Source organism: Pteropus medius, unplaced genomic scaffold (genome assembly GCF_902729225.1).
Source record: "Pteropus medius unplaced genomic scaffold, Ma_sr-lr_union100, whole genome shotgun sequence".
In the NCBI taxonomy this organism is placed as follows: Eukaryota; Metazoa; Chordata; class Mammalia; order Chiroptera; family Pteropodidae; genus Pteropus; species Pteropus medius.
The window spans coordinates 41,519,443-41,537,202 of NW_024344378.1; the positions used below are offsets into that span (position 1 = coordinate 41,519,443).

At 32.4% G+C, this 17,760-nt stretch overlaps 1 protein-coding gene across 1 annotated transcript in view; it reads right to left on the bottom strand.

Moving 5' to 3' along the window:
* Window positions 1–17,760, bottom strand: part of CTNNA3 (catenin alpha 3) — a 1,416,183-nt gene that overhangs the window by 283,759 nt on the left and 1,114,664 nt on the right. The window contains exon 14 of the mRNA XM_039871928.1: window positions 910–1,061. Within this exon, the coding sequence (XP_039727862.1) occupies window positions 910–1,061 (152 nt within the window). The remainder of the gene's footprint in view (window positions 1–909; window positions 1,062–17,760) is intronic.

Genomic DNA, 17,760 nt, shown 5'->3' on the forward strand with positions numbered 1-17,760 from the left:
TTCACCTCAGGTGATAACTCTGAGATATGTTCAGTAGTACTCCCCGTCACCCCAAGAGTTCCCTAGCAGTATCAAGCCCTAGTTGCCCATGGTGACTTGTAATTACACCTTGTTGGTTTCCTTTCTTTCCCTGCCTCATTTTCTCTGTCTCACTCATTCTTAAATAGACTAATGGTAACACGAGTCCTTACCACAGGATCTGTTTCCAAGTAAACCTATCCTAAGATAAGGTATTTCTATATCTTTACCTGGCATTTTCCAAAAGCTTTCCATTGTTGTTTAAATAACATTTAAAAATATTCGACATTAATATTTGAGTAAAAACAAATAATCCTGGTCTTTTTATATGCAGTGTGCCCACAACAAATGGTTGTCACACACTTGGGAAGATGATACATAGCCCCACAAAGAGACTCCTTCCAGACTGGGATAGTTCAAGTGTGTGTTCCTGGCAGCTTCGAGTGATATTTCTCATGCTCTTTGACTCTATGATCAATATGAAAAGGCTTGCCCATAGAAATATCTTGTTTTAAATGCATTTTCCTACCAATTTCAGTACAGTGACCATAAAGATCCTTTCCTTTCTGTTCAGGAAAAGAAAGTAGATTACTTTCTTTGGCTTGATCATGCTATGTGACATCTCCATGAATCTCGCATACAACAGATCCTATCATTTTTGAAGACTATTGTTAAATGTTCTCATTTGCATAAGTTATAACAAAATACATAAGTAAAAGTATTGTTTGTGACAGTAATCTGACTTTGGGGATGCACGTGAATTTCTAAAGTTCAAACGGATTTCAGCATTGACATTATGGCACAGAGATAAAACACTTCTTGCAATCATTCCAGGCATTCCAGGTGGTGAAGAATGTTGCAATAATTCAATGGAAGGTAAAGCAAACTTACCCGAATCATCATGACAGAACATCTGATATCATGAATTGTATCATAGATCTTCTTTGAGATGTCCACAAATTGATTATCGTCAAACACATCCAAAGAATTTTTATTTAAGGCTTCCAAGGCAACATTCACTTGTGTTACAAACTCAGGAATTGCTGTTAAAATGAATAAGAAAGAGAGGATTGTCCTTTTTGTATTTTCAGATTCTGGAGTTTCTAGGAAATAGAAAATCATATTTTTAAATAAATATTTGATTAACAGAAGTATAATTTTTAATGTAAAGAGATAAAATATTTTGGCAGAATAATCATGCATTTCTAAAAAAAGTAATCAAAGATAAAAGAGACATTTTTATAAAAATGTTTTAAAAATTATCTTTCAAAAAATTAATTAAAAAATAAAAAATTATCTTTCTCCTTTATGTCATTTTTGTTTTTACCACACCTGGGCTCATACAATTATTTCTCATCCTATCCAACATAAACCCCAAGAAATTACAAAAAAGACTAGATGTGATAACAGTTAAAATTGTAAAGAAGATATTTAAAGAAAGAAAATATTTGGGTTGCTAACTAGAAGAAAATTTAATTAAAGGTACTAATTCTACATCATAGAACCAATAAAAATATTGTAAACTTTTTTTGGTAAGATATTTTCCCTATCAACAAATCATCAAAGAAATTGGCGATCTTACATGCATAATGTTTCTATCTAAAATAACACAATATTGAATGAGTGTAGGGATGCATATATCAGTAAATCCAATCCAAAGATTATTCTTTTTTCAATTAAGATTTCAAAATAGTCTCAAAAATTTTTCTCCAATTTTACTTTTCAGGTTAATATGGTAAAATTTGTTAACTCTCCGCTAGATTCAAGTCACTTTTCTAAGTGTCTGCTGTGATTAAATCTTAAAACAACTCAAGTATTAACCTGGGGTTAATAGTTAAATAACAAAGACACAGAGAAATCAAGAATCCTGCCCAGGGTCATTCTGCTAATATATAGCAGAATAAAGATTAAACTTAGACTGCAAAAATGCAGAGTCTACACTCAATTACTACACTATATTGTATTGTTTAGTTATGTTATGTTGTGTTGCATTGTGGTGTGGTAATGTGCTGTGACATGATGTGACATGATTATATTGTATTATAGTATAATATAGTATAGTATAGTATAGTATAGTATAGTATATTTTATTATATTATATTATAGAAGCCTCTGTCCCATGTGAAGATGAAAGATAAAAACAGATTAATTTTTAGAGCAATGATTCTAAATATGGAAGCTAGAAATACTTTGTCTGGTACAAAAATATTGATAAATATTATATTTTTTTCTACACCCGAATCTCTATCTGCATATATGGTATATCATCTCTCACAATCCTACCTACCATATTCTTGATATGGGAAATGCTGGTGATATACATGGACACTCATATTTCATCTAGTTTTCTCTTTCCTCTACCTCCTAAAATACATCATCCATACCCTACTTCTTAGCCACTGTACCCACCAGAATGATCTTCTGTATTCTTCTTCCCAGTCTATTCTCTAGGTGTACTGCACAATAAAATGTGGCACGTGGCAACATATCGTTATTTAAAATTAAATTCCTTAAAGTTAAATAAAATTTAAAATTCAGTTCCTCAATCACATGTACTGCATTTCAAGTGCTCAATAGACACATGTGGCTATTGACTATGTTTTGAGAGTGGAGATATGAAATACTTCTATCATTACAGAAACTTATATTGGATAATACTACTCTATAGTGAGATTCCATCACTGTGTCTTACTACTCTATAGTTAGATTCCATCACTGTGTCTGTAGATGGAATAACAAAGCCAAGGAGGAAGCTAACTTATACCACTTTTCCTAGAAGAAAGAGTCTAAAAGCAAAATTTCCATTCATTTGGATATGACTCCCAAACTATATCTGTAATCTCGATCTTTTTGTCCTGAATTCCAGAACTATATATCCAACTATCCATTGCAAAATTCTACCTGAATTTTTCATAACATCTCAAATTCTTCCTATCTAAACATAAACACATTATTTTCCACCTAGAAAATCTAATTTCTTTCTATTATTTTCTATGTTGGTGCTCAGTCATCTCTGAAAAAACCTCAAGGTATCTAACTTCGAAATCTCACTCTTCTTTGCCCTATGTTCACTAAGTGCAGTCTTCTATACCATGTAACTCTTTTAACTCAATTGCCAAGTCTAGCCACATGGCCTTTAGCCATAAATAGCTAGAGTTCTCACCACAGTCCTCCTTCCCAAGTTCTTCTTATCCTTCAGACTAATTTTAAATATAACCTTGTTCATTAAAATCTACCCTTAGCACTAAGTATGACAGCATCTGTCACAAAATAGATACTCAATAAGTTGTTTTATGAATGAGTCACATCAATACACTGGTTAAAATTTGCCAGTGGTTCAACAAGCCAGCTAAGAAGATGGAACTCTTAAGAAAATTTGTCCAGTTATTTCACATGGGGTGTGGGGGGGTGGGTTTCTAAGAGTGGACAGCAAATCCCTCACCAAAATTGCTACTCCAAAGAAAAGAAAAAAATGGCTCCTAGCCACTTTGACATCCTCTATTAACTCTAAGGACATACTTAACTGTGGTCTCAAAACCTGTGACGGTCTATTGTTGACAAAATTTTATTTATACTCATCATTAAAAAAAAAGTATTTTTCACCTGTCAAAAAAGTGTGTTATATAATAGTAATTTAACTCTTAACGCCTTCAATCTGTTACTACTTGTCTCTAAAAAAGTGAATCTGCTCCCAACATCCTTCTATGTGGGTCCTGGCAAAAAAATAAAAGGCAAGCATAAAATCATGTAAAGGTCTAGTTTTCACCACCATGTAAGTTAATGTAAGAAAGATTTAAGGAATTTCAAGGAAAATAAAACATAGCCTTTTAATTATTGCAACATGATTTCATTTTAACTCCTCTAGGGGTCTTTTACTAATAGACTAATATTAGCTCCAATTAAAATAAAATCTTTCAAAAGCAAGTGCTTAATTTCTGAAGTACAGATGGAAACTACTACTTTTTCACTCTAACAGTATAAATGAACTATTCGAAGTTAATATGTAATACATTTCTCATTTCATTAGCCTAAACATCAGCTGTGGATGTATTTTACTTATACTATGGACATATGGTTCCTTGGATGAGAGCAGGAGTGATTTTTTTAAATGTTTTCAAGAAAATACAAAGTGGCTATAATTAAGTAGTCAGTTAATGACAATTTAGAAAGAATAACAAATTAACAAACTTGTCTTGAATCCATAATTTTCCTAAATTTCAAAAAAATAAGGTTCACGCATAATATACTATCATATTATACACCATTGATCCAAAAGGGGAATACCTTAAACAAATGCACTCTAATCAATTGAAATACCAGTAGGATAAACTGTTCTGAACTTTGGTGTGTAGATTTATTAAACAAAGGTAGCCTTTGGGTCAATACCTTGTCAGCTTCAAATTTAAACCATCTTGTCTATTTTATACTGCCAAATTAAAGCAGTTCTGAATTCTTTAGAGGTCTGTACTTTGTTGACTTTATTCAGAATAATTGCTAATATTCACTGAGTGCTCACTAACTTTGGCACTGTGCTAAGCATTTTAATACATTGTCTCATTTAATCCTTACAGCTGCTCTTTGAGGCCGGAAATATCACAACCTGATTTTCCAGATGAAGAAACTGAGGATACACAGCTAATAATTAAGATACCAGAGCCTGCTCTCTGAACCCCAAGGCTACACTGCCTTTTTTTGATAAGTAAAATCCTTGGGGCTTTTGAATTTCAGTGTTCCTGGGGAAATTAATGTTAATTGTCTGGCAATGAGGTTAACAAATCTATAGGGCAAACTTCTTGTAGGTCTTGACTCTCTCTCTGGTAGTAATCCAAGAATATTTTATTCTTAATCCTTGCTAAATTTATTATGTGCCTTTGAAAGTAGGTGCATAATTATTGGATTAAATAGGTCAGAAAATAATTCAGGCTTGTTACAGGTAATCATCTCAAATATTGTTACTAATATATGTTTTCTATCATAAATAAAATCCAGATTAAAATATTTCTAACTATATTATTATCTTTGAAAAGTACTAATGACAGAGGAATTTGGCTTTGAAAATTAACATGATCCTGTCATCATTTCTTTACATTATGCTTAGTAAGTGGGAAGGAATAACAGCTGAAAGTGAAATTAAGCATATGCATGACTTCTATAAATACCTCATACACTTCATTTTTAAAAATTATTGAAAAAACATTGATTAACATGGTTCATTTTTTTTAATATCTAGGAAACCAATATTATGTATAAGAAATTTGTCTGATGACTCATGGATTATACATCATAAAATTCAATGACTGTTGAGAATTTTGCCATTTTTCAAATGAAAGAATGAAAAATTTGAGTGAGTGCTTTATGAAACATTACAAAGTTAACAAGAGCAGTACTTCCAACCTCATCATTTTACTCTACACCAACTTTTCAAACATCTGAAATATGTCCAAGAAAATAAAAACTAAAAAATAAAATGACAAAGAGAAAAGACTTTGTTGTGGCTTCTCGATACTGATAAATGTTTTCCCTCTGGCAGAAATCTTTTCTCTATGTATGAAATTCTGGGTCACTTAATTAGCCTGAGTCTCCAGCTTTGGGTCTCTCCGGTGACTTAGAGACAGTTCTTTTACCTGGAGCAAAATAATTTTAAATCTTGTTGTTTCTAAATAATGTTAATAAAGAATATTACATGATTCAAATGTTTTAGAATCTTATCAATGACTGCTTAATATGACAAGGATGTAGTTCTTTCACACTTTTCCTCACATCATCTTCAAATTTATGTCGCAACAACTAGTTAAATGATCATGACTATTTAAGTATTTAAAGTTGGATGTGGACCAAGTAATGTTCTATAATGACAATTGCTCCCTTAAGCACCACTGTGTTTTAGTGTAGTGAATAAATTTCCTCTTTAAAAAAATTTTTTTTGGTTAATTTTCTTTGTATTTTTCAGTATAAATTCTTAAACATTTTAAAATTACCAATGTAAATTCCTGCACTATCAAACTTCTCAAAACCCGGCATTTAAAATTTTTACCAGATGTGATAGCCTGTCCTCAGCATGGCTCCCCAAATGACCAGAGCATCCAGGTAGTCTGTGTACTCCTTTCCCACACTGTACCAGATCTGAGTGTCCAGTAGGATATGGTGTAAGTGATGGTATGTTATTTCTTAGACTATATTAAAAAAAGACATCAAGCATTCCATCTTGATCATTCTCTCACATGTATTCCTTACTCTGGGAAACAGATTCCGTTATATTGTCAACAGCCCCGTAGAGAGGCCTACATGACAAGGAACTGAGGCTGTTAGCCAATAGCTAAAAAAGATGTGAGGCTTTGGGCCAACAGTCATTTGAGTGAATTTAGAAGTGGATCTTCTAGTTTCACTCAAGCCCTTAGATAACTGCAGCCTCAGACGACACCTTTGACTGAAATGTCATGAGACTCTGAGGCAGAACAAGCCAGCTAAGTCACTCCTGGATTTCTAACTCTTAGAACATATGAAAGATAATAAATGTTTGCTGTTTTAAGCTGCTTGGTTTTGTAATAATTTGGATCACAATGAATAACTACTACACTAAGAGTCTTGAAAGTTCTAATAGAATACATTAGTTTGCCTGTTTTTGTTCATTCAAATGGAATCAAACTGTATATACTCTTTTGCAGCAAGTTTTGCTCACCATTAAATTTATGTAATTTGTTCCACATTGCTGCATGTAGGTTCAGGTTACTCATTCCTATTACTGTACAATATCCCATTGTACAATTATACCACAATTTATTTATCTATTTTACAGTTAATTGGCATTTGAAAATTTTCCAGTTTGGGACTATTTTATATATAGTGGCCCTATAACATCATAGTACATGTCTTCGGGTACTAGGAATATGCGTACATATTTTCAGGGAATTTACATACATATTTTCAGGGACTATACCTATCGGTAGGATTTCTGGGTCATAGAGTGTACATATGTGACATGTTATTAGACACTGGCAGTTTCCAAAATTGTTGGAACAAATTTTACTCCTATTATCAATGCCTGAGTGTTCTAGTTAGCCTACATCCTAACACTTGGCATATTCCATCTATTACATTTTAGCCTTTCTAATGGGTATATTTTCCTCTTTCCTTTTAACATATCTATCTATCTATCTATCTATCTATCTATCTATCTATCTATCTATCTATCATCTATCTTTATTTATCTACTTATCATTATTTATACACATTCTACTGAGTAAGCCTCCAGATGACTTTCATTCTTTTATCTATTCCCTTGTCATTCTTGAATTTTAACTGTTTAATTTTCCTCTTTTAGAATTGCCCACCATCCTATCTATTGCTTAAGATCATTCTTTAACCTCTCTCGTTTCTATCATTAAGAAAAAACACACAATAGGAAAAACAATCAAAAGAAAAATACAGAGGCAAAGAGGTTTTTCAAGGTCTGTCGCTCTAGCAAACACAGTTCCATGTGCAAGGGGTATCTTGGACTACAAGAACAGAGAAAGAAGTATAGGGGAAGGGAATCTTTAAAGACACTGAGGTGTATAGATAGGGTAGAAGGGCATCTAGTAGAAGAAACATCTTTCTTTGACCAGTGGTGTTGCAGTGGTCCTTCACAGGTTGCTGGACGTTCCTTAGGCGAGAATAAAGAGTTGATCCATCTCTCCAAATTCTTACTCTTTCTTTTAAGCTGTCTACAATTATATGTTTGAGTAGAGCCCTTTTCCTGACTGTCTACATGGTAACTTTCTATCCATTTAGATGTCAATCCCTCTGTGAAACTTTTCTTGATCATTATCCCGCCTATGCCTCCAGCTATATTAGTTAATCTTGTCTCTTAGACATGGTAACCCTTCAGACTTACATTTTTGTCAAAGATCCTATGTCTCTAAATCTATGTGTTTTCCTGTATTCGGCCATTTCCAAAACCCTGACAGAGAGACCTCTTAAAAAAAGAATCTCCATCGTGTCACATTGTTTCCTCAGGAAAGAGATAGATACCAGAGTCAGAATTCGAACTCAGTACTCTGACACAGAACCTGTACCCATCATTGCTATAATGCTACTGCTTCATGCAAAGATAACCATCCTAAGACATACCCTCAAATATTACAAAACGTGAGGTCAAGGAAAAGTAAATATTCAAGAGAGAAAAGGTCATCTATAAAATATTAAAATCAGGTTGGTATTAGACTTTTCGTGAATAGCACTAGACACTGGGAGGTAACAAGCAACACTCTCAAATTCTAAGGAGAAATTTGAATTTGAAATTCAATACTCAGCCAGTTTATTAAGTGAACAGTGTGGGACGAAGATTCTTTCAGACATGCAAGGACACAGAATGTTTAATTTCCATGAACTCTTCAATAGAAGGATACTTGACTATAGATCCTTAAAACAAAAGGCAAATCCAGAAGAGCAAGACATAATGCTGAGGAAATGAAGTCAGAAAAGTATTGTAAAAAATGACCCAGGGTTATTTATGCATGTTGTAGTATTGAGACAATAAGTAAACATGTAGATATTTTTGAGAGCCAGAGTTCTCATTACAGAATAAGGAAGGCACTACTATGGAATGAATAAGACATAGAAGAACCCTATGGGATAGAATTGCATTGGAGATGTCAGTATAAACTCATAATTTCATATACTATATCAATGTATTATCTTCTGTGAAAGAATGAAGGGGAAATGAGAAAGCACATCTTAATCTGCTTATTTTCATACACATTAAAAAACACTCACATGAAGGATAAATGCAAGAATAAGAAAATTTGTTATTTATAAGGAATGATAAGAACAAAATGGAAGGAATATGAGAAAATTTATCTCTGAAAATATATTTTGTATATTTTTAACTTTTGTAAGCATGCTAAAATTATCCAATTTCAAAAAAAAAATAAAATCGACAATAAAGATATGGGGGGAAGAAAACCTAAAACCAAAAGCAAATAGCAACAAATGAATAAAAGAATTTGTTTGGAACATTTGAGATGTATACTATTGAGCTGCTTACACTTGACTACTTTCTAAAGCTGTATTGTCCAATATAGTAGCCACTAGAAATAAGCTATTTAACTTTACATTAAATGAATATAAATTAAATACAATTAAAAATTGACTTCTTCAGCCAATCTGGCTACCATTTTAGTGTAGATATAACTTAGTTTCATCACTGCAAATTGTTCCATTGCACAGTACTGTTTCAATATTTGCAAATAAATATTTGTTGAGCACCTGCCCTGTGTGAAACACTGGTTTAACAAGCTGGCTGGAGAGTGAAATGGGTATCATCTGCATAGTTTTTCTGTGTATATTTCACCAATATGACATAATCTTTTGAAAAATCCTTCTTTGGCACATAGAAATGTCCTGAGCTACAGCAAAATTGTTTATCAGACTCTACATACTAATACCATTCTCAGCTTTGTTGGTCAACATAAATCCACAATGGTATAAATATAGGTGACTACGTAAACAAGAAAATACAAACTTTTATTTGTGCTTTGAGAAATTATAGATATTGTTGCTATAGTAATTATGTTAACCCCAATGAAGGTTATAGGATTCTACATTTGCTGAAATTGTACTAGTTGTAATATATGTTAAGAATGTCTGGAATTTCAGTTCCAATTTGTTACTTTTACTCTAACATAATTTTAATTATTTTTAGTAAACTACAATATTATAGTGAAAGAGTATATACTCAATGTTATTGATAGAGTGATTTTATTTTCCCTATAGTAGCTGAATACAGTACAGTTTGTAAGAGCTTCTTAAATATGGGGTGTACAAGATTAAGATTTTTAAAGAACAAATTTATTTTTCTCTTATGGAACATTAAATTATCTTGAAACTTCCTCCTTTACAATCACTATCTTAAAAACTTCAGAGAACCCATATTAACATAGTTTTAATATATAAACATATCATCCAGGCAATATATATTTTTTGAAAAAGTTAAATACAAACTGTGAACTTCTTGAGTAAGTTTGTGGTATTGAATCACTCCTTTTATGAATAGTTGTTGAAAGAATGAAGAAAACTCATTTTAAATACAGTAAGAAAACTCACTATTTAAGGCAACTAAAGTGACTTCTTTTAAAAATATTTACTCCCAATTTTTTTTGTAAAGCTGAATTTATGTACATTTATATACATAAACATCTACTAAAGTAAATCAGGATTTATAACTATGCTAAATTTTTTTAAAATTAGTACATAAATCCAGAAACATGTGTATCAATGTAAACTAAGATTGTGAAAAGTCAGTCCTAAAACAGAAGCTAAAGTTTTCATTTGTTTGTTTGTTTGTTAAATGAGAACAGTAGTCTACATCTAGCATAGATACTCTCTGGATCATCTGGGTTGGGTCACAGTCATACATGCACTGTGTTCACTTCCTCTGGCTATGTTTGGTTACAAGCAGAAAGACATTTGGAAAAAAATAATGAATAAATGGATGGAAAGATAAGTAGCTAAATGCATAGATGGATGGATGGATAGATGGGTGATGAAAGTAAGCATGAGTAGTTGGAAGAACAGATGAGTAAATAGATGCATGGGTATAGGATGTAAGAGTGGATAGAAGAAGAGGTTTATTTTTATAACTTTCCTACTTCAAATAAATAATAATTATTCAAGGCAACTTAAAAAGAAGAGGGAAGGATACAATAAATTTTAAAACAAGGCCAATATATCAGGAGCCACATAATAAAAGTTGGAGATTATATAAGCATAATCGCATCAAAAATTCTAGAGTTAAGATATAGTAAGATCTCTTGTAGTTCATGCAAAAATAAAGCAATGAGTTATATGATTAATCTTATCTACAAAAATGAAGCTAAGTACTTAGAAATTTTAATCAAGAGAGACTTTCAAAGAGGTTTTTTTCTCAATACTATCTGCTAAGAGGAATGAATATATTACTTAGGTATTCATGGTTTTTTTGTTATTAAATAACATAATGAACAACGGCCTTCACAAATAGTGTTACAGAAGATGCAAAAGCATTCTTCATAAGACTATGTCTTATACAACATCAATATCATCTTCTTAAGAAAGTTAATGTACTAGAATTTTGGTTTATACCTTTTTGATTTTCTGATATGATATGATACTGAAATAGGACTTAGAGAATTTTTATTGTAAAGAGCAATCTAATAGATAAATTAATAAATTATTTCAGCATGACTTTTGACAAGAGTGAATCATAAGTTATTTGAAATTGATGTCAACAGTGAGTTAGTTGTTGAAGGATGGACATTCAGGGTTATCAGGCGAAAGCACTTCATTTGTTTTATATACTAATCATTAATGAGTTAAATTGATATTTTCTTTGTGAAAATAGAAGTCACTTGTATTCTTTCTGTGGGCAGCCTCAAATCTAAATTCCAAAGTAAAGTAATCTACCTGAAAGTGACCACCACAATATCTGATGCAAAATATAGTTCTAGGATAAAAGCAGACAAGCATTGATTGCTTACTTACTAAGTGTCAGTAATTTTGCCAGTCCTTTACGTATGTTGGAGGCCGTAGAGCACAATGGTAAAATATCTAGGTTTGTAGTCTAACTTCCTAGTTGCAGGTCACTTTCATCTTTTATATGTGCTGTGTTCTCAGGAGTTGTACAAAGCTGTAGCTCTGAGTAAATAGTAAATTCTTTCCTCAGTAAATCTGATGTAATAGAGTGGTTTTTAAACTTTATCCTGCATCAGAATCACCTAAAGGGTCCATTAAAACACACATGACTGAGCCCCACCCACAGAGATCCTGATTCAGTATCTCTGATGTGGAGCAGAATAATTTGAATTTTAACACATCCCCTAGTAATGTAATACTACTGGTCCAGGCATTAGACTTTGAGAATCACTTGTAGCAAGATATAATTGGTTGGCTTCCCAACACTCATTACCAACATCCTTGCTAAAAGAACCATAAATTTGTTCAGGTATTTAAACAGCAGGAAGGTGATGTAATTCTCAGCTCTGAGGTAAATCCTAATTGTTACTTAATCATTTCTCTTGCCAGTTTTTGGTTTAAAGAGACCAGACATCCTGTTCTGGCCAATGAAAATTAGGAAAGTGTACGGGGGCGGGGGGTGGAGGGAGGATGGGGGGGAGGTTTCTGGGAAAGGCTCTTTTGTTCAAAGGGAAACACCAGAGAGATGATCCCTCTTCTTTCTTTGGACATTTTTCTGTCTGGATGTGACTCCTAGAACTGCTGTGGCCATCTTGCAACAAAGAGAAAAGTCGTCATATCAAAATGACAGAGAGAAAATTAGACATATCATCGCTAACGTTAATGAATAAAACAACCCTGGACTTCTTGACATATAAACCTGTAGAACATTCATTATTCATAGTTGAAATAAGTAAAATATTAAAAGATAATAAAATTTAATCCTAAAAATAAACCCACCTTAATGATGAGAAAATTGAAACTTTGAAGACTGCCCATATTTATAGTTAATAATTAATAGAACCTGATTCCAAAGCCTGTGTTCTTTTCACCATTCTTCACTTTGGTAAGTGTGTTTGAGGATTTTGTTTTGTTTTGTTTTAATTTTTGTGCCTAAGTAATTTTTTTTTAACAAAGCAGAATAATAAAGTTTCTTAATTTAAATGTTGCTCAGAGGGCAGATATATCATAACACAGATGTTTGAAATCACGTTATTCCATATATTTTAAATGAAAAAATTAGGAGGAAAAAAGGGATGAAGTTATAAGATTATATTTAACAATAGGCTACACAAAATATGCCTCCATTAACAATAAAGTGTCTTTCACTTAAGTGTCTTAAACTCAAAGTATGTTTTTATGATTTGGACATTAACAATAACAAGAACATGCTGTAGAATTGCCACATTTAAAATACTAAAAGAATCTTCATAAAATAAACATTTAAAATAAAAATTAAGACATAAATATTAGAGGTTTAGGAACTAAGATCAAGTACCAGATCCTAAATGGCCTCTGACCTTTGGACAACACAAAATGTGTATTTATACATATTTTCTTTAAAAACTCATTTTTGAGGTTTCTAAAAATACTTAATTGACCTTACTGTATGGTTTTTTTTTTTTTTTTGGTCTTGATCCTGTGTTGCTTAAGAACAGAATTAGCTATTGTCTATATTTTAACCAGATTACATTGTTCTCTGTGACAACTAAAATGCTGATTGCCAGCTATGCTACTAGTAAAATGAAATATTTGAATTAGATACTTCCATTCTTTCTTGTGCCTTTCCTTTATTGCCTATACAAATAAAACTCTCAAATTACTATATTTAGCTCTTATTGCTTCCCCTAGCTTCACACACATAGTTTCTGAAGTATTGCATATTACGAAAATTATAAGTACCTTTCAACTCAGCATGTAGAAAAATGAAGTTATCACTTCTTTAACCAAATTTGCCATCATTCTTTTTTTTTATTTTATTTTATTAGTTTCAAGTATACAGTACAATGGATAGACATTTATATAGTTTATAAAAATGATCCCCCTAATTGCTCTTTCTCTCCTCTGGCTCTCTACCTAGCCATTACATTAATACTAACTCCATTCTCTATGCCGTGCTCATGACCAACTATTAACTACTAATTTGTACTTCTTTAACACTTTATCTCATTCTCTCAGCTCTCCAGCCCTCTCCCCTCTGGCTGTCATCAGATTGTCCTCTATATTCGTGAGTCTGTTTTTGATTAGGTTGTTCTTTTTGTTCCTTAGATTCCACATATAAGTGAGATCATATGGTATTTATCTTTCTCTGTCTGACTTATTTTACTCAGCATAATAACCTCTCGGACCATCCATGTCATTGCAAATGGTAGGATTTCGTTTTTTTAATGGCTGAGTAATATTCCATTGTATGTATGAACCATCGCCTTTTTATTATATTTCCCATCTTAGTAAACAAAATTACCATCTACCCAAGCACCTAAACAAGATGGCCGTGAGTCATTCTTGTCTCCTCTCTTCTACCTCTATCCCTCCTCTTTCATCAAAACAGTTACCTTTCCCATCCTATATAATTTTTAAATCAGAATTCTTTCCAAAACCTCATTATCATTGGTCTAGTTCAGGTTTTCCTCACAATATCTCATGCTGACTAAGACAATAGTCTCTCTAACTCATCTGCCATATGTAGTCCTCAAATGTATCCACCCCACTGTAACCACAGTAGCTGTTCAAACTATCAATGCTCACCATTTATCTGACCTGGTGAAACCCTTTGGCAGACATTTAATTGTAGAAATGATGAAAACCAAGCTTTTAATCATAACATTCATTGCCTCCATTTAACTCATTCCTCCCTTTTAGATCCATCTCCAGTATTTTCACATCTGTCATTTTATGGCTCAACCATTCAAAACAGCTTATAGCTTCCCCAACCTGTAAACTTAGTTACACTTCTCTTTATTTTCTCCTTATTTCCTAAGATATACCTTTCTTTATTTTCTTCATTACAGTAATTTCCCCCTCTCTTTTAAAAGTCAGTACAGATAACAACTCTTCAGGGAGCCTTTTTTGACTTCCCCCTTTTCCCTACCCACATCTCAGACTTTATCAGTAATCTGCTTTTGTGCTCTACATACTATTATTTGTCATCCTATTTTATGTTGTACAAAGTTAAGGTACTTAGAAAATACATTTGCATAAACCATGTGCCCTTGAACATGTGTGTGTGTCCTAAGGATCTGATGTCATCAGCTTCTCTCATCAAATTAACTCTTCCCTCTCCCCATATACTGTCCAGCTCCCATACTCAATCACTAAGCCTACAGATTTGCCTGGCAAATGCATTTATGGTACATTGCAGTTGCTCAATAATTGTGCATTGAGTGAATATGCTTTTCTAGCTCAAGTTCTTATAATTCAATAATTCTACTTTTATATATTCTTAGACTGGGAAAGTACTTCATAAGTTGCCTAATTTTACAACTAGAACTTATAATGAGCTTGTTTTGAAATAATGCACTTAGTATATCATTAAAGAAAATATTAAATGAATTGCAGAGTATTTAATTTAGATCTCTCTCTATGGAAAAGTTCACTTTTCAAACCTGTCCTGTTCCTATTTCCTAAAGTTCTGCCACTGCAATGCTTGGCTTTGCCTCTATATATTGCACACACAGAACATTTAGTATATTACTGACGGACAAAGCTCTGAAGTTAAGAGGATTAATTAGGATAAAACCTGAAATGCCTAAACCTAACAACATTTTTGCAGGTCAGCAAAAATGCTTTGAAAAACTTTCATTTGAGGTAAGAAAAGCCTCTCTATTTTATTATTTCTACCTTTGAAATTCTCCAAGTCATCAGGAGTCTGCCTAGAAAAGTAAAGAGAGAAATCATATATAAGCATTTTTGTCACTTTTATTCTTAATAATCTTAGATTTATCTGTTCCTTCCTACTTAGAGGACTTCATCAGTGTTCCCAGGGGCCCATTGTCCTCAAGGTGCCCAGAGATGTCTCATATTTCGGACTATCTGCTTCTGTCCTTTGGTACATTGCTTTTCTTCTCTATAATGGGGAAAAAATATTTCAATAGATATCTATTTATTTATATGTATAATTAGCTCTAATTCAAGAATAGAAAACCAAAGTTCAGTGAGATTAAGTACTTATGCCTAGAATTGCTTAACTAGTAAAAGACAGTCCCCAAAATAATTCTAATGATCAAGCTTTATCCTTTACACATTTAATGCCTACCTTTAAAAGGTTAAAAAATCTCTTTGGAGATGTAGAAAGTACAGTGCAAACTATATGGTGGCTACAAATGTAGGATTTTATCGTTATAATGCAATCTCAATAAATCCTGTTATATATTTACCTGTGTTTCCCATTACCTATAGAAAACAAGACAGAAAAAGGCAACTGCTGTAAGAAAAGCACATAAAACTCCAGAAACATTAAAACAATTGAGATTATATCCTATAAAAGAGATTTTTGGAAAATTCTTATAGAACAGGTAACATGGAAAATCTCACTCCTTGTAGAATGGCTAAGATATAAACAGGCAAACATAGGAAGGTAAGTTGCAGAAGACATATATTACACGAGTAATAGAGCATGAAAACTACAGAGAAACTTATGGTTGTGATTAAGAAATTAGAAAAAATAAGACCTTATACTGTCATATCAATGTAGTAAAATAGCAAAAAAGGCTAACAGTTAGTTTGAGATCACACCAGATTGTGATCTAAATTCCACGCCAAAGAATCTGTTCTTAATTTGGTAGATAATTAATGGCCTTTGGAAATTTTGAGTAAGATTTGAACATGATTTATAGTGAGAAAGAAAATCATTTCACACCTGATCTGGGACAAAATTTCTTATAAAATGTAATTAATTACTTTTTCTGGTAAGTAATCAACATTTCTGTAAAATAACCAGTGTTTTCTCTTTCAAATTTTTTCTGACTTCTCTTCTTGAAAGTTATATTTGCCTCAACTAATCATGCTAAGAGCCTGATGAATTTTTGATACAGTTATATACAATCTAATACTTTTTATCTAATTACCCCTTTTTCTTTCCCTATAAATGGTCTCCACTAAGATGATATTTTTGAATATACTTTTTCTAAAACTTCTTCACTTGCAGCATGTTTGAAACATAATTTTGTCACCTGGTCATAATTAATTTGTCTGAGAATATATTTTAATAGTGGTTTTCAATTAAGTTCCCATGAGATTGTTCTCAGAAACACTATGGATGGGAAAGTTTGAAGCCTGAATGGGACTAGGAGTAAGTTTTTATACTCTTAATCCCTGTTTCAAAGAAAACAGCTCTATTTTATATATTTGGGTTCTATTTCATTTGAATAAAAAGTTAAAAATAATACCAAAAAGGTGGTTTGGAAATTATTGTTTTACATAATTAATATAGAAGTGGTGTATAAAATTGTACTGTATAGCTTCAACTGGGTGACAAGTTAGGAGACTGTTAGAGCAAGCTAGAAAAAATGTTCATGAATATTTGAATAAGGATGTTGGCAATGGAAATGGAAAGGTCGAGACATTTGGTACTGAGATAGAAACATTAAGATTTTATTCCCTACTAGATGCAAGAAAGAAGATATCCAAGATGATTAAGGATTGATCCTGGATATCTAGCAGAAATGGGGAAAATTGTTATCAGTTAACAAAGGAGCCAGGAGGAAAGGGGGTCTGAGAAAGAAGATACTGAGTCTGTAACACTGAGTTTAAAGTGACCTTCAAATCCAGGTATCTATCAGACTGTCAGAAAGAGGACCGAGGTAACAGAGAGAGGGAGAGAGAGAGGAAGAGTGAGGAGATATTCATTCTGGAGAAAATGTGTACAAGTGGAGTTAATCAAGTGACAAAAAATAAGCAGAGAGAGGGTTAGAAGAAGAATCAGGAGAACATAAAATTTTAAAATATACATTAAGATATACATGCTTGGTGTCATGATAATTTTCCCATAGTTTTAGAGAAACTTGGTAGTCAGAATTAAATGCATCTCTGCTGGTAGTACTTCATAGACTTTTGAGACAGAAGGACCTTCATTTTTTTGGTGATTACCTTCTCATACTACAGGAATAGCTGCACTGTATGTGAAAAAAACTATCAAAATCAAAATGACTGTTTGAAGATGAAAGTATTTTTGACATTATTATTATTATTACATTATAATAGAGGTTTATCAACCTAAGACTTTTTTTCTTTCTTTTTTTTTTCAGTATTTATTAATGAAACTGCCTTTCTCTA